This window comes from Antrostomus carolinensis, unplaced genomic scaffold, assembly GCF_000700745.2.
Source record: "Antrostomus carolinensis isolate BGI_N321 unplaced genomic scaffold, ASM70074v2 scaffold4008, whole genome shotgun sequence".
Classification (NCBI taxonomy): Eukaryota; Metazoa; Chordata; class Aves; order Caprimulgiformes; family Caprimulgidae; genus Antrostomus; species Antrostomus carolinensis.
This window is the reverse complement of record NW_010333538.1, coordinates 48358-73698: the sequence shown is the minus strand read 5'-3', so window position 1 is coordinate 73698 and position 25341 is coordinate 48358. Positions and strand designations below refer to the sequence as shown.

Sequence of the window (25341 nt, the reverse complement as noted above, 5' to 3'; positions counted from 1 at the left end):
GAGTAGCATCAGCCCTCCTGTTCTGTCTGGGCAAGTGTCCACTGGAGACTGGAGCAGCATTTTCCTAGAAGCACCAGAAGCATCCCTATTTGTACTTGTTTTTCTTTGCAGCTCATGTACTTGCGCCTGCAGGACCGAGGTAGGTTTCCCATCCCACTTTCTTATGTCTTCTCCATGGTCACACAAGTAAAACCATAGTGTGCCCCATGGTGTATACCATCTCTCTTGAGCAGGGAAACGCTTGCTCCTAACAGCTGAGGCATAGGTCTGAACGGGTGGAGGGCAGAGCTTGTCCTCGAATTGCTGGAACTCTTGGGACAGTTTCTCCACATGTTTCTCCAGAACTTCTTGTAGTTTTTCCACAGCTGAGATGCAGGCTTATATAGAGGAAAGAGACCATCTTCAAATCTGTGAGCCGGATAAGACTGTCTTCAAATCCCTGCCCCCAGATAAGCCACTTCGTTTACAGTTGGTGCCTCCTCATCCTCTTTTTATTCTACTGCTGCCAATGAATTGGTATATGATGCTGGTGCACTCTGTACGACATTTCGCTACATGGGTATTGTGCACAGGATTTCATCTGGGTCTTCAGTTAACTTCATGTCCCTCAGGTCTTGGTAAATCAGCTCCCACACAGCCAGTTCCCTCAGGTACTGAATCCCTCTCTCCATGCTGACCCATTTGCCTGGATTGCATGTAATATCGTTCTTGAAGGGATACCTTCCCTTCACACCTGCCAAGAGCCGACTCCAAAGACTGTGGGTTGGTTCCCCTCTTGCAATTGCTTTATCAGTGCCCGCTTCCTTAAAGAGGGATCCCAGCTGCTTGGCTTCTCTACCCTCTAACTCCATGCTACTGGTCCCATTATCCCAGCATATGAGCAGCCATGTAATGAGGTGCTTGCCTTGGTAATGGGTGAAATCTTTTCATATATCCCGCAGCTCACTCAGGGTTAGAGATAGGGTGGTTATTGTACTGTCTCCATCTCCATCTCCCCTTCCGTCCTCCTCCTCCTCCTTAGGAAGATCATAAACTTGATCTTCATCCCTCTGCAAATGCACTGACTTTCGTGTCCACTTCTTCTTCTGTACAGGGGCAACTGATACTGGCACGTGTTGGTTTTCTAGCTCATCTGCAATGCTTCTTGATGGGGCTGGAGTAGCTGCGGTGTTTGTCACAAAGCTTGGAGTAGCCACATTGCCTGCTGTAGAGGTTGGAGAGGCTGCAGTGTCTGTCACTGAGGCTGAAGCAAAACGGGTTTAGCCACAGTATCAGTCACAGAGGTTGAAGTAACTGTAGGAGGTGCCAGGGTAACTCCAGCAGCGGATGGAGTGATCCTCCTAAGTAGTCTGACATGCATTAAAACCTGGCATACATTCAGAAGAACTAGCAGCTAGTTTGACTATCCCAAGAATAATCAAAATTCTCCAAAACTTTTGTAACTGTGAGCTGGAAATTGAATAAAGATGTTCCCCCTCCCAAAGGGAAAAACCACTGGTGTAATTGGTAAGAACATCCACCAGATAGCTACAGCAATGCGGAGATGGAGCTGCTTCTGCTGCTTTGCTCTGTGTGCCACCTGCTAGCTTCACTGGACTAGCCCTTGGCTAGCAGCCAACACAGCCGTTCCCTCAGGTACTGAATACCTTTCTCAATGCTGGTCCACTTGCCTGGATTGCATGTAAGGTGCCACCTCAAAGAACAACTCAGCAATCCAGTACAACAACATTCCGATCACTGACAACCAAGTCATCATAACAAATTCTTATTGCAGATTCTTTCTAACACACTTTGGTCAAAACTGTCATTATCCCAACCTTTCGTGCCCCATGTTGGGCACCAAAAAAACTGGGATAGTTTAGCTTAGCTGGCAGCCAAACAGGACACAGTCACTCACAGCCCTCCTTGCCCCCTTTCCCCCACAGCCAGGGAATCAGGGAGAGAATTGGAGGGGTAAAGGTGAGGAGACTTGTAGGTTGTTTACCTTGCTGTGCAGCCAAACAAGACACAGACACTCGCAGCCTTCCCCTACTCCCACTTTCCCCCCCACCCATGGAATCGGGGAGAGAATAGGAGGGTTAAAGATAAGGAGACTTGTAGGTTGAGATAAGAACAGTTTCATAATTAGAGTAAAATAAATTTAAAATAGTAATAATAATAACAATTATAACAACTATATGTATATACGTGATGCAGAGTACAACTGCTCCCCACCCGCTGATAACGATCCCGACTGAGCAACAAGGAACCCTGAACCTGAAATCACAATCCTCGAAAAGCGAGCCCGAGCGATTCCCGAGAGAATCCCTCCCCTTTCCGGTCAGCCCCGGTTAATATATTGAACATGACGTGATATGATACGGAGTATCTGATTGGCATCCAACTGTCAGTTCTGGGTTTTACTAACTACTACACTTTTCTTCTCCCCCCCCACCCAGCCCCTTCCAGTCCTCTGCTCTTGCAAATTACCCAAGCAAAGTGTGCTTGTATGTTATCAACATTGTTCTCTTAATCTCCACTGAAATCAAAACACAGTGTTTTCTGGCTACTAAGAAAATTAACCTTATCCTACCAAAAACCAGGACAAACATTAAAACGTTAATCCATGACCTCTATTCTTCCATCAGCTTTGGTTGAAATTGTCCAATAGGTTTAAAAGCTTCTTCTGCTCTCTATTAGGCTCCTTCAGCACACAGACATTAACACACACACTCGTGCCAACAGGCAATATGATCAGATCAGCCCCATTCTCTCAAATCAAGCTAAGGTAAGATGTGTTTAGATCCCAATTAAATCCTGTGCACTAATGCAAAAGTTACCTTGTTAGTATCTGCCAGACACACTTTTCTTGCAAAACAGCAGAGTACAGCAGAGTACAACAGAGGTAATGATCAAGGTAATGTTTAGCAGCAATGCATCCTCTGTTACATTAAACTGGTAAGATCAGTGTACTTGATTTCAATGATATAGAGACATTATATGATTAAAATTCAGATGTTCTCCAAATGTTTTCCAAATGAGCTGATGAGGTCCAATAAAAAGCTACTTGCATTAAAAATATATATATTGAATAATTCCTTGATCCTGCAACACGGCATTTTATTTAAAATCAACATAAATTATACACCAATCACTAAAGTACAAGGATATAGGAATGTATTTCCATGCAAACTGCTACCAAAACATCAAGATGCTCTTACCTTGAACTAGATCTTGACTTTATATCTTCCTTTGCTGTCCTTTCACTACTATCATCTTCATTGTTGTCCATTTTTTTCTCACATAGTTGTTTTCTCTTCTCCCACTTTTTCTGCTGATTTGAGATGCTTTCTGCTTCTCCTTGTGAGTCATTTTCTGCTCCTACCTGTGAACCTGAGGAATGTGCCAGGCACTTAGAGGAGACTGGCAGTTTTTGCTCTTCTCTGCCAAAGTCTCTTTCTGCTAACAAAGCAGAAGTTTCGGGTTTTAATGTTTCCTGTGCAGGAACTGAATTGTCCAAGTTATCTACATGGTCCATTTCCTTAGACTTTACTAATGTGTATGAAGCATTTACAACACCTCCTGCAGAATGTTTAGTCTTTAAACCTTCAACGCTGTCCTCCCTGCTGTCTTCACAGCTGCCACAACACACACAGGAATTAATTAGACAGTTTGTGGCAGCTATACTGAGTTTATGGGATTCATCCTCCTCCTCATTTGCTAATGGATTAGCAGATCCAGGAACACAACTAAGAGCTGCTTCTGGAGTTGTTACTGGGGACTCTGAGCTAGAAGGAGATTTAGGATTGAATATTACAGTAGCAGATATTTTCATTCCCCCTGTCCTGTGAGCTATCACTTCTGCCATTTCGGCATCATCAGCATATGCATCCCAGCCATTGAGGTATACCTGTGAGTCCGGACCCTCCAGACAGCTGCATGAACTCTGAACCGAGATGCCAGACATCTGTTTGCCATCTTCAATATTGTTATTATTGCTTAAGTCACTCTCAGCATCTTTTAAAAGCAAAGTTTCCTCTGTCTGATGGCTGTTCTCATATAGCAGAGCATCTCTATATTGCAAGTTCTGTTTTGAATCGTGGCAAGGGTTACTCACCCAAGCAAACGTATCACTTACGGAATCCAACCCAGCAAGTGCTTCTCCTGCTCCATCTAGGTCATCCATAAAAAACACTCTGTCCTCTTCATCAGTTAAATTGTCAAGATGGTGCCTTGTTGGTGAAGCTTCTGTGCTAGAACTGTTTCTTAGGCTAGCTCTGTGAGCTGGAGACTGACAGATGCTTGGAGGGGAAAGTAGAGACGACATTTCATCTCCAACTCTGTGTACCATCCTATTCAGCTGTTCCAGCTCCTGTTCATCATACTGCATAGAACAAGCCAGCTCAGCCTCTGTGTTTTCAGCTTTTGCTGAAAGCTCCTTAGCAGGCAAAGTTGCAGTTATGCCTGGTGCAATGACAGAGGGCACTTCAGGATCCGCTCTGACGGGAAAATCTACATCTTGAGAGATGCAGAGGTTACGTTCCAGCGTGTGCAGTTCATCCTCAGTTAACGTCTGAAGTAGATCCCTGAAAACAAAGGAATACACACACTTTGCATTTACAATCATAGGAGGCACTGATGTTACAGGTTTAAAAAAACCCCTTTCACTGGTAGTACAGAAATCCAGAAATTAGGGGCACAGAGTACCTTCCACTGTGTAATTCCAGGTGCATTTGGCATTCAGATTCAGAAAACATGTGATTACTGATGTCTGAATTTGAGATTACTTGTGCAAATTCAGAGTACCAAATTATTTACATCCTTGCAATGAAGCCCCAAAATAAATCAAACCACACCCAAAAAAATGGATCTTTCCTCCTCCCCATCTACTTATAGTGAAACTCTTACCCACAATTAGATATATTTTGAAATTTTATTTTTTCATTTCACAAATTTAACTTTGATTAGCAAACAATGTCATCCTTTGTGCCACATTTTGAAAATAACTCTGCAAAGGAGTACCACAGAAGTTTCATACCATTATATTGTCAGATAAAGAGAATTCATTAAAAATAGTATTATCACTTATGCAATGCTGATGTCTTGGAAGCCTGTTCACTGAAACCAGGATCAGAAGTTGGCTCTCTCCTACCTCAAACACGTAATCATTAGGGAGCTAAACTTCTGCATGATGTTAAGAATAAGGCAGGCCTAAAAGCAAACATTTAGGTATTTACTAAACTACATTTTCTAGAGACATGCAGCTTCCCCAGTGTTATAAAGTGTCCTCAGTAATGCAGCTTAGGACTATGAGTACCTAAAAATAAAGTGTTAGTTGAGGCTGTTACGTTTAAGTGCTTTATAACTTTAAAACAATTCCATAACTTTAAAACAATTCCACAGACACAGCAGCTCTTAATTTCAGGTCTGAATTTGATTTTACTATGCTTCTCAATTAGAAATCACATATAAAAATATTCTCTGTCAAGTACTACTGTCAGCATTTTCAAAGACCAGCAAGTGTATTTTATCATAAATGAATGGATGAGAAAAGTAAGACCTTCTGCTCAAACAGGCCCCTCGTGTTTAGAAATCATTGGCTAGCAGGTGACATACATTTGACATAATAATAAGAATATGCACATATTAAAAGAATTCCCTTAGAGGAGTAACTTCAGTCTAAACAAGAAGACCAAAAAAGCACCCCAAAGAAACATTCAACACATCTCACGTCTTGATTTCCAGTCAATGGCTCGCATTCTTAACTTCTTCATTCAAAGACCAAGTATTTTTCCAAGTACTATCGCTAAAAGATGAAATTGCCCAAGAAATGTATCACTGGTATTTGATTTGTAAAGCAGCTACCACACAATTTTAAAAAAAGATAACAGTCTAGATAAGCAAGCTTTAAATCATTCCATATGCATTTTCGCATCCAAAGTTTGATAATCTTTTCAGTCATAAATGAATAAGAAAGGGAAATGGACAATCTCTGTTAGACCCACTTACCTAATAAAGCTATACGCCAGTATTGCTATCTGGCACACTACAACATTTTAAAAGACCTCTACATTTCTTTGTCTAAACAGTATATAATGACGCCATCTCATTACTCACATCTTTTATTTAAACAGTAATCAGAGTCTGTACGAAATTAGGCATTTTAACATCACCATAAAAACAAACTGATAGAGTGTGGTTTAAGTTTTAAGGTCAACACAAAAATAGCTATTATTATATTATTATTGTTTATTTTTGAAAGAATTATACAGCCTTGTGTTCAGTAAGTAATCCTCAGTGAACTTTACTTACATGGATGAAAGTGTGTGTCAGGAAGTGATCAACAATCAACTGCTTAAACATCAGCTATGCTTCTCCATACACCACAGTCATACCCTCTCCTCAAAAAAAAAATGAGAGAAGAATCTACAAACATGGACTATACTAGCAACATTCAAAGGAATTTGCTTTCCATGCAAGCTCATCAGCATAACTGGGAATGAAATGGGCCCTGGGAAAATCTAAGATTTTCTAAGACTGAGTCTTCTGACTTTCAGCATCTAGTCTGGGGTTTTATTCAGTCTCCAGAACATCACATGGCAGCGTCCAGGATTCCCGGATGTCTGGGTGCCCAGAGCTGCTCTGCTTCCTTACTGCAGACACAGAGAGTCTGACTGCTCAGACCTGTCTGGTACAGGTTTCACATATTCACCGTAATGTGCTGAAAAGGCATATTTACTTTATGCTGGCTGAGTTCATTGACTTGAGTAATGCACTCTTAGTTTCTGCCAATAATAACACTTCAAAATTTAAGAACAGTTGTGTGCAGTTCTGAGGATAAGTCAAATAAAGCTTGATTTAAAAAAAAAATAAATCAGTGAAGTCAGCTGATAGTCCTCATGTCTTTTTAAATGAGCCAGATCCATGCTGACTTGCAAGAGCTGCTACACGTAATCAGTTGGATTACACGTGGTAGTCCACCAACTCTGTTATTTCAGTAGAGAAATAATCCTGCTTTAAATTCAAAGGAAATATGCTCAATTTCCCAATTCAAATACCAGAAATGTTGCTATTAACAAATACAGCTTATTCTAAAATAGGTTTGGACAATTATCTTCACTTCTCTGCATAAAAAAAAAATCCCCTAGACTCACTATGCTGTTTGAAATACAAGTTCCCTTGCAAGGTGAAAAATGTTTGATCAACAGCTATGGTTTTGATACACTGTATATTAGACTGTACGGGATTCACTGCCAACATTAGGAGTATGGCATGTGTTAAAATGCTTATGCAGACGTTAAGGATAAAATTAATGGCAACCAGCATACGGAAAGAAATGTTAAATCTCACTACTGAAAGTTTAAAACTAAACACCAGGCATAATTATTAAACTCTAAAGTTTAATTAAGATGTAGTTACTTCCATGGTTCATCTCCTCTTTGCTGAAGCATCTGTAACTTGTCAATGGATCTAAGCAAGTGCTGTGCTCTGATGTAAAAAATAATTTCTCCCTCTGCTTTCATAATTCAGAAGCTGCAGGTGAAGAGAGCTTCTGCAATCCACCCTGAGAACAGCAGTACGCTTCATTCCCACAGAGACTTTAGAAAACACTGAATTTAAAAAGGCACATGTTGGGGCTTCACCTGCTTTTACTCTTTTCAGCATAGTACCACAGGAAGGCAACCTAGCCTTGAAAAGATGAGGAACATTTTTCTTGCAGTGGTTACAGCCACTGGCAGAAAAAACAAGGCAAGTTCTTAAGATGTACACTGCTTATTACTCTGCCTATTGCAAAACCAATAAACATATTTTACTTTACTGACAATAGGCAGGGTGCAGAAATTAATTCTTCAAAGATCTGAGGACAGATATCCATTTAAAGACAAATTCATCTGAATAGAGGAGAGGCCAACAAAAACCCAGGTGCACTGATCTGGCATGTTTTCCAAGCCTCCTTCATTAACTTTGTTCCTATTCTGACTAGAATTGTAAATTGCCTGTTTTCAGAGAACAGCATTGTTATTGTCAGCCAGTGCTTCAGTTCATGCTCTGAACAGAGCTATCTTGATGGAGCTGCCACCGTAACAACATGATGCAGGTACATGAATGCAATTTCCATCCTCCTGCTTCCGCAGTGCTGAGCTAAGTTCAGCACACCAAAGTCCACACATCTGATCCAATACATCAACACTGAAACAAACACATATCATATATAACAAATATCACTGGTAATCCTTTACTGAAAAAGTTTTAGGTCAACCTAAAGTTTTAAACACAGCCATCTTGGAAAACCTAGCCAGTTCTCCCCCAGTCTCTGTGTACACTTTAAAAGCATCCAAGTTTCACAAATCCCCCCGCACTCTTTAACACACTGACAACAGGTACACTGCATTTGATTTCTAGTCATTGATAGAGAAAGGTTTCAGTGTACTTAAAATGGGATAATCCTCTGATTCTGCACCTCCTGATCTGCAACCTGCTGGATTCTGCACCACCAAAATCCATAGGGACCCTGCCATCAGTTGTAATGGCCCAGAAACAAGCCCAGGCAAGCAGAGGGCTCTGAAGAAAGGGCAGAATTAAGAATTACTGCAAAATCCACAGGTTGCTCAACTCTGAAAAATCTCTGTATAGCAGTCTCAAACGTATACCTAGTTTAGGTAGTATTTTATCACAAAAATGTTCACTGTCACAGGCATCTAAATCAAATATCTATGCATATACCAGATTATATACTTTGTATACTTAACTAGGCAGATGACAGCAGTCTGGCAGAAACGGTTCCAATGTCTTAGTTTAAAAGGAACAGAGATAACATTACTATACAATCAGGCAGTGGTAGATGTATAATATACCAATGCTGATGTTTTATATCTAAAATAAAAATCAACACAAGAAGCTTGCTTAGGCAATAATTTAAACATTCAAAGTTATCATTTGCTGCTTAACCTTACCAAAACTTAAAAAAAGAACACTTACTGCTTTTGCTCATAGTGTCTGCACAATCTCTATTGTTTTCCAAGTTGCCAGCCACCAACAGGACACCAAGAACTTCCTAGCCAACAGATATTTTTCTCTGCTAGTTCTGATGTAATTATGTGGATCCACATAAATACAGTGCTTATCATTGCCTTTAAGAGGTAGAATGTTTTAGGATAATACAGCTCAAAAATTACCTGTAATCATACAAAGTAGTCGTATATTTGGTGTTATTCCATGAGTTAAAATATTTAGTTGGCTAAAAAGTTATAGAAGTTTTCAATGAAATTTACTGGGACGTGGTCATATTCTGCAGTAAGATGTTGTTCTATATTCTTACAACAGGCACACAACTGCAATACAAGACACGACTATTTTAAGAGAAGACTACCTGAATCTATTTTCATGCCTTGACTACTGGTGATGGAGACTGGAGAAAGCCTCCTGGAAAAAAAATGCTCCCTTTTTGCTGGGGACAAGCTCAAATATCTCATTCCATCTTCCCTTATAGGTTTCTGTAAACTTTCTCACTTAGCAGGAATTGGAGCCTGATGGGTTAAAAAACCAAAAAACCTACAATAACAAAAAAATATCCAAGCCTGCTTAGGTACTTTAAAAAGTAATTTGATTACCCTACATGAACCGCACACTTATTTGTATCTCATTGTTACTTTCATTCAATGTATTTTTCATTCAAGAACATTACTAAAGGATTTTTTTGAGCCCAGTTCTTTCAAATATTTAAGTTCTTTGACATTCCTTCGATTCAGAGACAACCAGCGATAAAATTTCACATTACATCTTGTTTAAATTTTTTCCCTTATAGATGCTATCTCACTAAGAAGACTTGGCAAACTTTGCTAGACAACTGAAATCACATTTCTTAATGCTCACTTGAAATAATAAATATGGTGTAAGTCTTAAAGTATATCAAAACTCCTTCCAAAAACAAATCTGAAAGTCTTTTCATTTTTTGAAGTTGCATTGAAAATTGTAGTTATTGAACAAACAAGCATTTTGCTAATATGTTTTCGACCCAAGCATTAAGTTCAGAGTAACTGAAAATTAAATGGACTAAGCAATAAACTGACTTCATTGATTTTCATTTTCTGTGTTGTGAAGTGTAAGGAGTAAGCAGAAAGTGCAGATTATGAGAAATATATTAGCTTTTAAATATTTTTTTGGCTTTAGTCAGCCAGTGGAATGCTGGTGAAAATTTCTGTGATAGCCATATATTGGGAGTAAGGTATTTTAATGTGAACTTCATGGACTTTTAAGCTTCTGTATCATTGAAGTTTTTTTTCCCCTCTAACTTAAGTTTTCCTCCTTTGTTCATGTTGTTTTTCTTTACTCAGTCTTTCATAAAACCATAATCACTCAAAAAAACCCCCAAACATTGATTTGTCAATACTGAGATTTCAATATGACCATCATTAACGTACCTAAAAATAAAATTGTATCACTTCTAGACAGAAATACAAGGAAATCTCCAAGGGACAAAAAAGGCTGTGGACTGGATATTGATAAAAGCTAACTTCAGAAACAGGCTCCTCTGAACCAGCCCTGACAGAGCCTGCATTCTCCCTCAGGAAATACCTCACCTCTAACGGGTGAGAGGAGATTAATCTGCATAAACTTATCTACGTGAAAACTACTCTTACACTAAACTGTCATCATGACACACAGGGAAGGCGACAAACAGGTGAAAATTGTCTCTAGAGATTTATAGGAACAATATTTGCAGTTTATATATAAATTTGAATTCTAAGAAAATAATAGGGCTTATGGATTTAGAAAAATAGTTTCTTTTAACACCCAGATAAGATACCTTAGGGGTGAATATAACAATCCTTTAAAGATACAGCTTGATTTCTCCAGTGTAACAGATCATTCTTCTAAAGACCTCAACTAAGAAAAATATATTTTAATGCCCTTTATGGTTGAGACAAAGCCCACATCTCCCATGGTTACCAAGACTGAAGCACTGTGAAAAGAGGTATATATAAAATGATTCATCCTGTAAAAACAGATCCACAATATGCAAAACTGATAGTAATTTCTATTAGGTTAAGAATTATCTCAGTATTACATCATAGCATACTGAGAAAATGTAATAAGCCTAGTTAAACAGAAACATTGATGCTAATTAGAAACAGGATATCCCAAAAATAAACTGCAACTTTAGTATGTCAGGCATCATCCAACCATAAGGAAAAGCTTAAATGTAATAAAATGATATTCAGAAAAAGAAGCTATCACAAAGATATAAAAACTTCAGAAAACTCCCATAAAATGAAAAACTACATTTAGTTATTTCATGGATATATCAGGCAGATGAGAGGAAAATGTAGATTATGGTTAACATAGCAAACAAACACTTTTCTAGGCATTTTTGTGTTCTTTTTTAGACCTCTGATTTTCACTTCAGAAAAGAATCAGTTACAACCATCTTTTATTACTTGCCTTATTTTTCTTAGCAGAGTGTGAAAAGGTCTGAAGAGTTCAGACATATCTTCTGGTTTATGGTCCAAGTTTAATGGTCCCTCGGAGTAGACGACAAGGCCACTGTAGTTCAAACACAAGCATGAGCACACACGAAAATGAAATTTTCATTACAAAGAGCAACTACTGAATAAGAAGTCAGAAAAGCAACTGTACATAAACTTTAGAACTACACTCAAGTTACATATTGATATCTTATTTTTGTCTTAATCACCCACAGTTAGAATTAAATGCTATTTAAAGCAACAAGAAAAAGATCCCCTTGCCTGTTCACCTCCATACCCCTCCTAAAGCAGGGAAGAAAAAGCAATGGACACGTAAGAGGAAGAACACAAATTCACTTCATTGCTGTGGCTGACACAAAAAAAACCCCCCCAAAATCAAGAAACTGATTATCAAGTAAGTTGAAGAAAGTCCACTGACTTGAGAGAAATCGCAAGTGTTTTTTTCTTTCCAGCCTAAATAATTTCTAGGTAGCATAGTTGACTTTCGAGCTCATATTTTTCTGCTTCTAAGATAAATACAATCTGGTATTAACATGTGGTAAAAAAGAAAACACATTTCCCAAATCACATAAAACACATTTTGATAATACCATGCTTCTAAATCAACTCAGCACTTGTAGAAATTTCCCTGGAAAGAGGTTAGTTCATGATCTTGAAAGTCTCTGTGTACTTCACTGTTAGTTCCTCCTGACCAAATCATTACTGCCCAAAATCATCAGCATGTCAGGGATTAAACAAAATTCACCTTCTTCACCATGATCTGCTGCACCATACCGCACTGCCTGAGAGTGGATTCCACCCACACCAGGCACAACTCTGCTTAAAACTGTTTAATCCTCTGCACATTTCAAAACCAATGTATATTTCTCAAAGGCAAACGGATCATCCATTCTCACACTCAAGATTACATATTTTAGCCAGATCATTTTCCCCTTCCTGCTGTTACCTTGGGTAACTGACACCTGCCTCTATCTCAAACCTATGTTCCTTTCCAAATTACATGTTCCTTCAGAGAGTATTGTAGCTACTCTGCACCCAAACCATCCACGGTAATGGGCACCCTCGCTGAATAACAAGACTGTTGATGTCTTTTGCTCACTGGCTGTTCACTAGCAAGCACCCTGCATGATCAGGCTCTCTGCCACACAGGAGCAAAGCTGATGTCACAAGTTATATGAATCCCACTGAAGTGCTGAAAAACCCAAAGGGCCGCTTGCACTCTGTTTACCATCGGGGAAATACTGCTCTTTTTGTTCTGTTTACAAATGCAGAGTCTGGCTCATGCCCTGGTACCAGGAACGTACCGTGGTCTCCCATCAGGCTGGAATGCGGCCATCAGAAAGCTCAGAATTGTCAAGATAACAGAGGGTCCAAGAAATTCAACTACTAAACTTGACCAATATTGCTTTGGGGACTGGCATTGCAGGGCAGGAGCAGAGAAAGAGGAGATACAGAGAGAGAAAAAAAAGTTGCTTCTTTGCCAGTCACCTTTTTTTCTTTCGTGGCTTAAGACAAATCATTCTGTTACCAAGGTTACATACTTTTATTTTTTTCTACGCTTTCTAGGCTTCAAAAAGCAGGCTGCCATGAAGTGGAGTAGTTATTGCTGACTCACATACTCATGTTCTGCCCCAAAAAAATGTAATTTCTTTGCTGAGTGGAAGCTCAAGGCTGCTCTCACTGTACTGTAATGGATGCAAAATCACCACTCCCTTGGCAATTTCCAGGTACAGTTCACTTTCCATAGAGCTTAATTTGCAGAAGTTGAAAAAACAAACAAACAAAAAAAACAAACAGAAGAGGGCTAGAGCACTAAAAAAAAAAAAAAAAAAAAAAGATTATGAAATGGCCTGTGTGTATATATGACCTTTAAAAGACTTTTGAATCTAAGTTTGAATATAGTTGTACCATGGAAAGAACTAAAAATTGGAGAAAAGTGTGTCTTGATTTTTGCTACCAGGTTCAAAGTTCACTGATACCTGTTAAAACACCGGGCAACATACACTGTATAATGTGCATAGTAATGTCTGAAAATAAACCTTAGACAAAAATGACTCTGAAAAAGATTCCTCAAATCTTTGCTATTAGAAGACTGAGGGGATCCAGCATGTCTCATTCCAGACCCATCCTTCTCATTAAGACACAACAGAGCAACAGTATGGCAACTTTGAGTTGCACCTGTCTTGCATTTATAGGGTTCTCCTTTACAGTCCAAATAAAAGGCTCATATTTCTTCCAGACAACACCACATCTGGATAGTGTAGTTTTCCTGTGGAATTTCTCATGGCAGTAATTCATTTTCAAATCACTGGATACTGTGGAGCAGTGAAGCTTTTTTTCTCTTCTCCCCCTCTGTCATTTGGGATTGATATGATGTGTTTTCCAGAGAGCCCTTGGTTTTCCAGTTAGTCATGATGTATTCTTCTTCACTGTGTCTTCCAGCAGCTTCCAACTGAGTTCTCGCATTCCCATTGTCTTTTGATAATCAGATTATTACTGTTATTGTTTTTAGGATTACAGTTACAGACAGTATCCTATTTAACAGCAACGATGGGCCACGGGGATCTCCTGAGAAGTGTATTACACTCAGGATTTGAGGTTTCTTATTTCTGTCAATTACACTACTTATATTAACTAACTTTAAAATATTCACAATGGTAAAATATTAAAAATATTCTGGCTTTACTCCAGAGAAACCGCTGTCTTATTAAATCATGAAGACTCATTAGGAAAAATCCATCTGATTTGTCAATATTGCAAAAACCACATGCAGCAAAAACACTGTTTTAATTCAGTTGTCTTGAGTGGTCAATACAGGGCACAAATCTACACATAAGTTATACACATTAGTTTTTCCTTGAAAAAGATTTAAGCCTTAATAGTCACAACATAGTTTGTCATAAGAATTCTTTTTGAACCTAGAGTCATTAAGAAAAATACATAATTTCTATTGAAAATTTTTGTTTTTCAAGACTTCTACCCTTAGGTCTAATTATTTTTAGTTATACAAAATATCTGCTTTCAAAACATATTTCTGACAATGTGACATTCAATAGCCTGATGTTCTTAATTCATTTTTTTTATTATTCCCAGAGGATGACTGATCAATTGTTCCAGATTCCTGCCTTCTATATTTAGAGTTCTACCTTGTCTTTTATTTTTTTCTCTTGATATTGGTAATAATTTGAAAACAAAAAAACCCCACAAAACAAAACCTAATGCTTTTTTGTTGTTTGTTAGTTTTTGTTAAGAAAGTACAAGCAAACTCAAGTGAAAGAAAATATGATACAAGCAGACTCAGATGAAAGAAAGTATGCCAAAATTCTGAACAAAGTTTTTGAAATGTTCAACAAATCTTTAAGTGAGGCAGAGTGGACAGTAGCTAAAAAAATTACTTACCATACAATGGCTAATCTTGGAATTGTAAACATTAAAGCTGGTTCATAGTCATCTATCATATCTTGAGTGAGGTATCCAAGCCTTAAGGCTCTAAGTGGAAGAATAAAATTATTTAGTAAGAAATCATCCTCTCGAAGAATACATTTCCATAGGAAAAAATTTGAAAAAAAAAAAAATGTTATAAGCCTAACCAAACCGATAGTATTTAACTCATGAACTACTACTTTAAATCTAAATGCTATGTGTATAACTGACTGCTGTAGTCTCTGCTTTAAAAAAAAAAATTAACATATGGAAAAGTAAAATTTTTAACTTAAAGTTTTTATAGCCATCGAAAACCAAGATAATTTTTATGCCACTTTCCCTTTTTATTTACTATTTCATGCCCAGCTTCAGCCTGTTTCTGAAAACTATTGGTGCTTAGAGTTTTTCAACTAAAAGAAACGTTGTTAAAGTAACAAGGGAAGGTAGTTTCATTTTCAATAAAACTTGCTATAATCTTCTAGGTCAACCTCCACTTTTCAAATTTCTTAAGCCCTTTTTAGACTAAAACCCAATTTCTTTAGGCATTTTACTTGGATATGCTTTCCAAGTTTCTTCACAATTTCTTTATTTCCTCGTAAGTTTAGTAACTTCCTTAAATTTCTTCTCTGATCTGTCCATAAGATAACACTCAAAATTGCACCCTAGTCCTGCTGAGATCTGACTGGTCCTGAAAAGAATAGAAATAAGAGGAAATATTTTTCCTCTTACTGAGCAAATATGTGCATTATGTAGTAGCTCTCCAACTGATGGAAGGTAACTCCTCCTACTTGTTGTGACCATTTTGAGTTGGAATCCTGTTTTTTAAAATGCCTGAAACACCTCTGATCTTGGTGTCATCCACAGATTATGGCAGAGTGCTCTGTACTCCTTCATTCCTTAATGAAAGTGTCAGCCACACCAGACCCAGGGTCCTACTTCATAAGTTCTCCTAATATGACAGCAAAACCAACACTTGTTCCAAGTGCATTTTACAGTCAATTAATCTCTAATAATTTTACTCAAGTCTACACTTCACTAGTTTCCTTCTGAGAACAGTGTTGCACTGCTGAAAACCTCACTAAAGCTGGGGCTTTCACATGCTGTTCTTCTCTACTGCCCACCTGCTAGGCTTGTTACTCTGTCACAGGAGGGAAAAAAAAGTTGTTCAACACAGTACATTGCAAACAAATTCACATTTTGCTTATCACCTTATAATCCTAAAAGAGCTTATGAATTGCTGGATTTTTTTTTTTTTTTAACATCCTCTCTTCATACATAGAGAGTCAAGCACCAGTTCTGTAAGATTTTTAAAAGGTTTTACAAGTTCTTCATTAAAATCACCAGAATTATACAGATTATTTGAATCATCTCCCCATGTATCCTTGCATGAAATATCATTAAGCCTTGATGCCTTAAACAGATATAGCTCATTCAAATGCCTAGGCTTCCTTTACACATCTATAACTAGGCATACCAACAGCATTGTTATCTGGAAGCATGCGTAATGTTTTTTAACTTTGTACTTGGATACTTACTAGAAAAGCAAAATGCCTGATGTTTTATAATTATTCTTAAAGATTACAGTTAGAGTATTTCTACAAAAGCTCAGACTGAAAGTAAACATAGAAATTAAAATCTAGTACCTAACTAAAATGCTTACCTTTCTACAGTTTCACAGAAAAGTACAATCACCTCTTGCTGTACATAATATTCTTTTGGAGACTTCACAGGTACCATGGCCGACACATAACTACAAAGATTATAAAATAATGTACTACTGTTTTACATGCTTTAACAAATCAGATTATAAATAAAAGCAAACTTAGGACAAATAATCTTAGAAACAAAACCTTTCCTGTACCGTTTTGTATCTCTTTTGACAGCACTCACTATGAAAATTGTACAGTGTAAGAATCTATAAGAAATGCAGCCAATTTACTTATTGCAGATTGAGACAGCGGAACTCAGTAGTAATTTATAAGAACAATTACACACATTTAGCAATCGGAACTCCACACTGTGTGGTACAGGGAGGTCCTCAAAGGATCTATAAAGATCCGCATCTTGAAGAAGGAACAGTTTACTCTACATTTCCTTAGGAAAAAAACTGACTAAAATGCACATTTTATCTATAAAGGTTTTACCTGAAATTATATTAGTGAAATTCAGTTAGCCAGCAGAGACAATTTAGGAGACTTAAAAGTTGGCCTCATTTCTATGCGGAACTACATGCAAAAGCAATAATTCACAAGGTAAGAAACACTGGTAAATGTAAGTGGTTTTCTGTCACTGTATTACTCAATCAGTCATTTGCAGACTACAGGTAACACAGGAAGGGAAAAAGTTGTTTGCAAAACAAAAGGCAAAGAAAAATGCTGTATGTAGAGGTGGTATGGACAGCCCAAACTGTGCACAGGCACTTTGAAGAACCAGTTACTGACTGTCAGTGTCTGCACTGAAAGCCACACTTAAAACCATGTTTTTAGCCAATGTTTTCAATTAAAATGTTTTTCAATATAACAATTTTTTTTTTAATCAGAAAAAAATTGCTTACCAGACTAAAACAATACAAGAGAATATGAATACAGAGGAAGGCCAAACAGTGATGGGAGACAAGACAGTCTACAGATTTTTCCCATGAAAGATTTAAAACACTCGAAAGAGACCTGTTCTGCTGAAATAGGAATGGCTTTATTATATTAGATCCACAGATGATCCTGTCTAGTGTCCTCTCTGTAACTATGTCCAGCACCATAAACATATATAACCGACATGCTGAATGATGGCTTCAATTCTGAGGCACAATGCAAGACTTGGTCAATGTGACCTTTGATGCAATAACCAGTTACTTTTCTCACCCCAAAAGCAGTTATTTTTATATTTGCTATAATCCTCCAAACCATTTTTTCAATCACAAGTTTCTGAATCACTGAGTTCCTGCAGTTGATTATGGCTTGTATAAAAGCACTTCCTTCATCAAGTTTCAATTTGCCTTCTTAAATTCACTGAGAGCATCTTGCTTTCAACTCTAAGCACAAGAGAACAAAACCTTTTAATCTCTAGACTATTTGTTATCATACATATATATTTTTTTTAAGATCTCTTACTTGTCACCTTTCCTCCAACAAAGAAAACATTAAGGGAAGAGATTTATGGCTTTCTTTTGTGTCTTGGAAAACCTCTCTCAAATGCCATATGCCAGTATGCAAATGGAAGATTATAGTTTAGTTGAACAGAGCAAATGCTGAATGCTAAAAAGCTATTTAATTTTCTTTTCATTATTGCTACACTAGAAGTGCAAAAAAAAAAAAAATCTATCAATACAAGTCACAAGAATTCAAATACCATTATAAAAAAATACATATTTTTTCCATAAAAAGAAAATAGAAAAAAACAGTCAACTTCCAAAAACCACCAAGCCACACAACAGCTGTAGCAGCCAAGTCAATGCTCACAATACATTTAGTTCAGACCTTTTACCTTAATTCAAATTCAGCAAAAAGGATGTCAAAATGCTTGAGTGAATCTTTCATTTTTTCTGTGTAGAGGTTCAAATCCCTTAAGGCCTGGTCACGAATTATATTTCTGACTTCCTCTAGGCTCCGGGTCAGATCCTTGGCCAGTGGCCTCATAGCCATACTCTCAATTTCACGATTCATAATAATTGAACCAGCAGCCAAACACTATGAAATACATTAAGAGAGAAAATATTAAATTTTACAAAGTTACTTTTATGTTTTAAAAAAGCACATGATGTGATATTTAATACTTCTAATGAGGGCAGTACTTAGCCCGAATTTGTTGCAAATTATTAAGTAAGTGAAAGATTTAAGACTGATATGCCAAGCCATAAACCTTCACATAAAAGGTTAGGGAGCAGCTCAGCCAGGGAGACCCGAGAATGGCAGGAGGTTCAAGTGCAAGAACCACAGTGCTGAAAGAACTTAAAAAAGCTCTTCTCCCAGTAGCTAGGCAATAAGTACTGGTAGGATATATACTCTGTGTATGCAAGGATTGTTTGCATAAAAGGGATGTGAATCCAGCTAAAGTACAATCAATGGACTGTTTTGATTCAGCCTGGACTGCTTGATTTTGTGGAATAAATCTATTCCTTACAAAAAGAACAGAAATTCTGCAACTGTGAAGCCTTTTGCAGCAAAATTGGTCACACTGGCTGCAAGGCCAGAGATCCAGCTAGACCAGTATCCTGTCTTCCACAGAAACTGTGAATATATTTTATAGGAAAAACACAAAAACCAGGTCACAGAGCTATTCTTCCCTTTTAATTTCTGTAAAGCAGCTATTTAAGAGACTCCTTGCCCCAAGAATTATACATGGACTCCCTCTGACCAGCTCACAAAGGCATTAAAAGTAGCTTTTTTACTGTAACACAGTATTAAAACTTTTTTAAAATCTTGTTATTAAAAATAAGGTATTTAATAATCTCTATCACTGGCTTTATTCCTTTATGGATACATTTTGAAGACTATAAGCACTGATAGAAATCATACTTCCTGTATTAATGGAAATATTTTTATTTACTGAAAATATACAAGGTTGTTCTAGTCTCTAAATTAACTCCCACCCCTCAGGCTCTTTTTTTTTTAAATCTCCATGTGCAGCTCTGTGTCCCCCCTGTCTCCCCTGCACTCCCCTGGATGGGAGGTATTTCTGCAGCTCTGTATGGGAACCTGCAATCCCAGCTCTTGCTCAGCAGCCTGATGCACCGCTTCATGTTTTAAGGGGACTCAAGAGAAGATGATGTTCTTATCTCTTATCAGCCAAAGCAGTACTTGTGGGAAAGTATGGATAAGGTAAGTCTTACCTGTTGATAGGTACTCTTAGCCTGATAATTCAGAGCAACTGCACTGACAAGGACACTTAAGTGTTTATTCATAACAATCCATACAGTCTTCCTTAATACATGAATCTACAGGAGGACAGTGTCTACAGCAGCACAAATTAGAATTACTTCATCACTGCATATGTCACTTTCTCTGAAATCAACAGGTCTCTCCAGCATGTTGGTTTGATTTGGAGATAGTGAAAGTTTGATTTGGAAAGAGTAAAACCATTAGCTGATGTAACACAAACAGTGAATAAAGGGAAACATTTTTTTTCTCCTACAAGATACTGGCTGCCACGGTGATTCCCTTAAACATTTTCCACAATGCAACAAGTTACTACATTGGCTGGTATTTTTCCTGTTTGTTCGTTGCTGTGATCCCAGTTTGTTAGTCCCTTAGAGCAAGAAAGGATGATGGGATTCACAGGGGTTCATTATAGAAGGTTGCAGAAAGAATTACTCCATGTTCTCCTACCAAAGGGACCTTAAAGATCATCCAGTTCCAACCCCCCTGCCATCAGCAGGGACACCTTCCACTAGACCAGGTTGCTCAAAGCCTCATCCAGCCAACGTGTCAGAATCTCAGCATTTTAAAAGAGAGCATGGTGTCACCCGGATGACAGCAGTGAAGGTCACATGAGAAGAAAAATTGCTGCTGTTTTTGCTGAGGACAGGATGATAAAGCATTGACATATCAAATTCATTTTGTAAATTCTATCCGGGACTTCCCTGACTCAGAGGAGCCTACAATTAACAAACTGTCAGTTTCAGAAACAGAATGTATGGAGGTACACTGGACTGACCCAGATAGGAACTACTCATGGAGAGCATGTACTTTAAAAAGAGAGGAGGAACTGGTAGAGAAATTAATGGATAATAACAGAAGCCAAAGGATTGCTTCAAATACAGGAAAGACAACACTGAAACCAATACCACAAGGTGGTGTTGAGTGGTGGGATTTGGTATTAGGCAGACTACTCCCTCCTAACCCTCAACAGATCCATGGTACTTAAAGTCACCTTCAGGCCAGCAGACATGAAGACACCAAGTTTATCATTAAAGATGCCACAACTAATTTATTTTTATTTTTTAGCCAACAGACATCAGTACTAATGACTAAGTATCTTGCATATCACAATTTTATTTTCTTTGACACTGCAGGCTTCCCTCCTTTGGTTAAAACAAAACTTATCCACTACAAAACTCCCTTGCTCCAACAGGTTGCTGCAAAAGCAGGTCTTTGAGATAAACAAGGTAAGAGAAGAAAAGTGGACTTCAGTGTTTTGCACAGAGAGTGTTATCTTTTAGCATAAACATTAAACAAGTGAATTATGTGCAACAAGTGCCAGCTCAACAAAGTTATGTATATTTAATATAGTCATTAAAATAAAGTGACAGCATGCACTTATATTTGTTGTAGATAATCTTTTATTTGTTGGAGATACTCTTTTATCCTGATAAAATTTCCTTATATACATCTATTATTTTTTTCTGAGATTTCCAAAGCATAAGATGCAAGATGGCCAATTGGTATATTAAAAAAATATTAATCAGATGCTAATTCACTAAAGAATAGTTTTTAAGAGGTGGTCATAATGACAGCAGACAATTATGAAAATACACTAATATGCTGTTAGTCCAATCAATACCAAAAGGAATCCCCTTCCACTGAGCATCCAGAGCAAGTTCTCAAAGATGTTCACTTTGCTCTGCAATTATATGTACCATTTTCAGAAAAATCTCAAGATGTACTTTAAAATCCTGGCTTTATGCCACAAAAAATTGCCCATTAACCCCAAGTAACAGAAATAGGAGATACTTACTTCTGCTCCAAACCAAAGCTGTCCTGCAAGGTTGTCATGGCGTATTTCCTCTGGAAACTTAACACAAAAGTCTCGGTTGGCCCGTTCATGTGGAATGCATTCATCCATTATTTGATTTATGATGTTCAAAACATTATCCTGAAGCAAAACATAGGATAGAACATATAACATTTCCACAGAAATCCCCCCCAAATTTTTGGCAATTTTTAATAGAATTTCTTAGTGAGGCACCAACAAGTTAACTAAAATAGAAAATGCAGTATTTAGCTCTATGGTCGTCACACACACAGAGAAAACAAAGAGGAGAATATTGCATAAAAAGAAGAGCAGCAAACATTTTCTGTTCTTAAAGACTGTTTCTCAAATTCACGGCACTTAACTTTGACTGCTTTAGTGGGACTTCTGATGACAAGGCATGATTTAAAGACCTTGTTACCTTCAGCTATCTATCTCTAAAATATCACCAAATAAACTAGAAGTACAACTAAAGTAGACTTCTTTCATTTCCTTTCACCAGCCCCAGTGATACACGCGTCATTCTTCACCAAAAGAATACCTGGAGAGTACCCTGGAGACACTAGAAATTGAGTTAAATTTGGGCCATTTGGGTTGAATAGACAAACTCATCCTTGGAATCAAAAGCAAGTAGTTTCCACACCTGCCTACCAGCTCACCCCTCGGCCATCCAGGAGGATAAGGTGACACCACACAAGTTAGAGAGTCTTAATAACTGCTCTGATCTACGTCTGCACCAGGACAAAGATCAAAGACCTATAACCAGCTTCTTGATATGCACCAAATAATCCATATTCATTTATTTGAAAAGATAATTTTCACATACCCCTGCTGGGAACTGCATGGAATTGGATTAACATAACAAAGGTAGATTCAGAGCATGAAAATGGCTGAGTGCTTTCATTAAAGATGTTTTGTCTGTCTCATGCTTCTTTCACTATTTACAGAATTCATATTCTATTTAAAATATTCTTCAAACAAATAAAAACAAATCTCTCTGTATAGAACTGTTTAACAGACAGAACTGCTTTACCTCTACACTTTACGGGTTTTTTTCCTCTACATTTAAACAATAAGAGAAGACAGGAATTTTTGAGAAACCTACCCCTTCAGTATGTTCACCACTGAGGAAGACAAAACCAGATTTAGGTATAAAAAAGATTCATGTTTTCTGTAATTTCAGTGCAGATTGTTGTAACTGTGTTTGCCACAAAATAATCTTAACATTAATGCCATAACCACAGTAGTCTTCAGACAAAATAAAGAAATAAATTAGCTACTGGCAATGTTAATTACACATTGGTATAAGGTACTTTAGATGTCAACAGTGAAAATATTTTTACATAAATGTATTTTTTGCAAGTCTGTCATGAGGTAGCACATTTCTTTTCAAGAAAGTTGTTAAAACTAAACAAACAGCACCCCATACATTTAAAATGCACTGGCACACGTAATATTCAACCATCTTCTTTAGAAACAAATCTGAAAACAAAATGCTCTGTAGCTCCTCCATGGCATCACATGACAGACAAGAAAACGAAGCTGGATTCACTGACATATAAAATACTTAATTTTAGAGACACACTCCTCACTCTGCTGGTTATAACGTACTGCCAGGATTAGTGGGGCACTTGATCCCTAGGAACCCAAAAAGATGCCCACTGTAGAAACTGAGAGGAAAAACCAGCCTCACAATATCCCCTAGAGTAACTGCAAGGGGAAATTAAATTCAAATCCTGGAAGAAGGCAGAACAGAGCAAAGATGCCCACATCCTGTTTCAGCACCACCATCCTGAACCACTGCTCTGCAGAACAAGCCAGACTGCCACCACCTACCTCCCCTCTCCAGGATAAACTGGAGACAGCCAAGGAATCAGCTGCAAATTAGAATGATGCTTTAGGGTGAGAAAAAGCAGACTAATAGCAATCTTCTTATTTTCCTTCCTTTCATTTCTTAATTCCTGGTACAGAGTATATGTGTCACATCATTATTTAGCCAGATGTGGATCTAGCTGGGGCATCAAAATATTTTGAAAGTAGGTCCCATAAGGAATTCAACTCCTAAACCACTTAGTTCCTACCCAAACTTACAGAGCAAAGAATGAAACTGAGGATTAAAGCATTTACATTTTAGAAGTGCACGAGTCACTCATGATGTATTTTAAATCAGTTATTATTAATCTATTTGGAGACTAGGTGCTTTGTCTGTAGCTCCTACTTTATCACCAGAGCAATACAGGCTGGCACAAGAAGATGAAAGAGCCAGATTCCTGTTTTCATGGAATTAATAAAAGTTTGCAAAGATTTTTTAGCATTGGAAAGATACAGTGCTAAAATGTAATCATACCAGTTAAATTCTACAAAAGCTGCAGGAAATACAAAGAAATATTAAGGCAGAGAACTCTGAGAATAATTATATTTGAATCTGATTGTATCAGATTTTAAATAATCCAATTACATTTTATTTTAGGACATGATATTCCAATTTATTTTACTTAACACCAAATTCAAATATGGGAAAATGCAATTTTCAATCTTTCTTTTTTTTTTTCTAAAAAGCTACACAGAATAGGATAAGACCCATATTGAAAAGCTTTCCTCTCTATTTCTTTTTACTTTAATGCATTATTTCTCACATGCAAATGTATTTTACAGCAGCTACAAGACAGACTGAATTCCCTTTTTATAGTCACCTACATGCATACTCAAAATTCCTGGTATATCAAAGAAAATTTTATGCAAACGGAGTAAATGAACAGGGCTTACACATGGCCAAGCTATTGTTCTGTATTTGTGTCCTATTTTTCTAATCATTACACCTGTAAAAAGTACTAAGATGCTGTCTAAATCATCTCAGGAGATTATTATAAGCATCATGAAATTTTGTACCTTAACAGGCTTAAATCAAGATAATTAGACGTTTTACAAAGCAAGTATAATACTAATTTTTCAGTATATCATTTGTTTACCACCTAAATGACATTTAATATTCTTCCCCACTTCTTCAATATTCCTATAATCTCTAGATGCTTCTGCTTCAGATCACAGATCACCCAAAATCTACCAACATCTCCATATATGCAAAACTTCCTGAGTCAGTTTAAAAAAAAAAAAAGTTATTTGTAATTTGTGCAGTACTAGGAAGTTAAACCATAGGTAATTCGAATTTTAATATACACTTCCCAGTGGAGATAAAACTCAATAGCTCAATTCCTGGACTAGTAGCAGTTGTTTATAGTTACCTGGCTTCACACAGACAGCTGGTCATTCCATCAAAAAGCTAAGTGAAAAAAAGCCAGTTAAAAAGATGACCATCTTGTCCTGCACACTGTGTTGGTGATACTGGAAAACTAAGCAAAGAACAGTTGATGGAACTTTGCCATTTCATGTATAAATGCTGAAAGAATTCTACAATGTAGGGGGTTTTTTGCTGTTTCAAGATGTGCAGTTTCCCAAATTCTCTGATTCTCTACAGGGTTTATTTTATCCTACTACAGGAAAAAAAACCCACAAAACCAAACCCAAACAAAAACAAAACAAAACAAAAAACAAACAAACAAACAAACAAAAACAGGAAAAAAATAAAAAAAAACCAACACAACCCAAAAAAAAAAAAGATTCTCCATCACTTTCTTTGCCTCTTCCATTCCTCCTCCTTATGACACCCAGAGCAGAGTAACCTAAATAAGAAATCTGGAATACTTGCTCCCGTAATGATTTTAAATCTCAGCTGTTTTGAAATTGGAAACAAAACAAAACAAACAAAAAA

The 25341-nt window shown here is 37.3% G+C and overlaps 1 protein-coding gene across 1 annotated transcript in view; it reads right to left on the bottom strand.

The window, feature by feature from the left end:
- Positions 1 to 926: 926 nt before the first annotated feature.
- The window catches only part of LOC104529545 (lateral signaling target protein 2 homolog), a 39105-nt gene continuing 14690 nt past the window's right edge, over positions 927 to 25341 (bottom strand). Inside the window, exons 2-9 of the mRNA XM_029086464.1 lie at positions 21558 to 21695; positions 18369 to 18571; positions 16549 to 16638; positions 14865 to 14954; positions 11422 to 11523; positions 3201 to 4565; positions 2188 to 2312; positions 927 to 1243 (exon numbers count right to left, since the gene is read on the bottom strand). Coding sequence (XP_028942297.1) covers positions 927 to 1243; positions 2188 to 2312; positions 3201 to 4565; positions 11422 to 11523; positions 14865 to 14954; positions 16549 to 16638; positions 18369 to 18571; positions 21558 to 21665 — 2400 coding nt within the window. The 5' untranslated portion in view covers positions 21666 to 21695. The remainder of the gene's footprint in view (positions 1244 to 2187; positions 2313 to 3200; positions 4566 to 11421; positions 11524 to 14864; positions 14955 to 16548; positions 16639 to 18368; positions 18572 to 21557; positions 21696 to 25341) is intronic.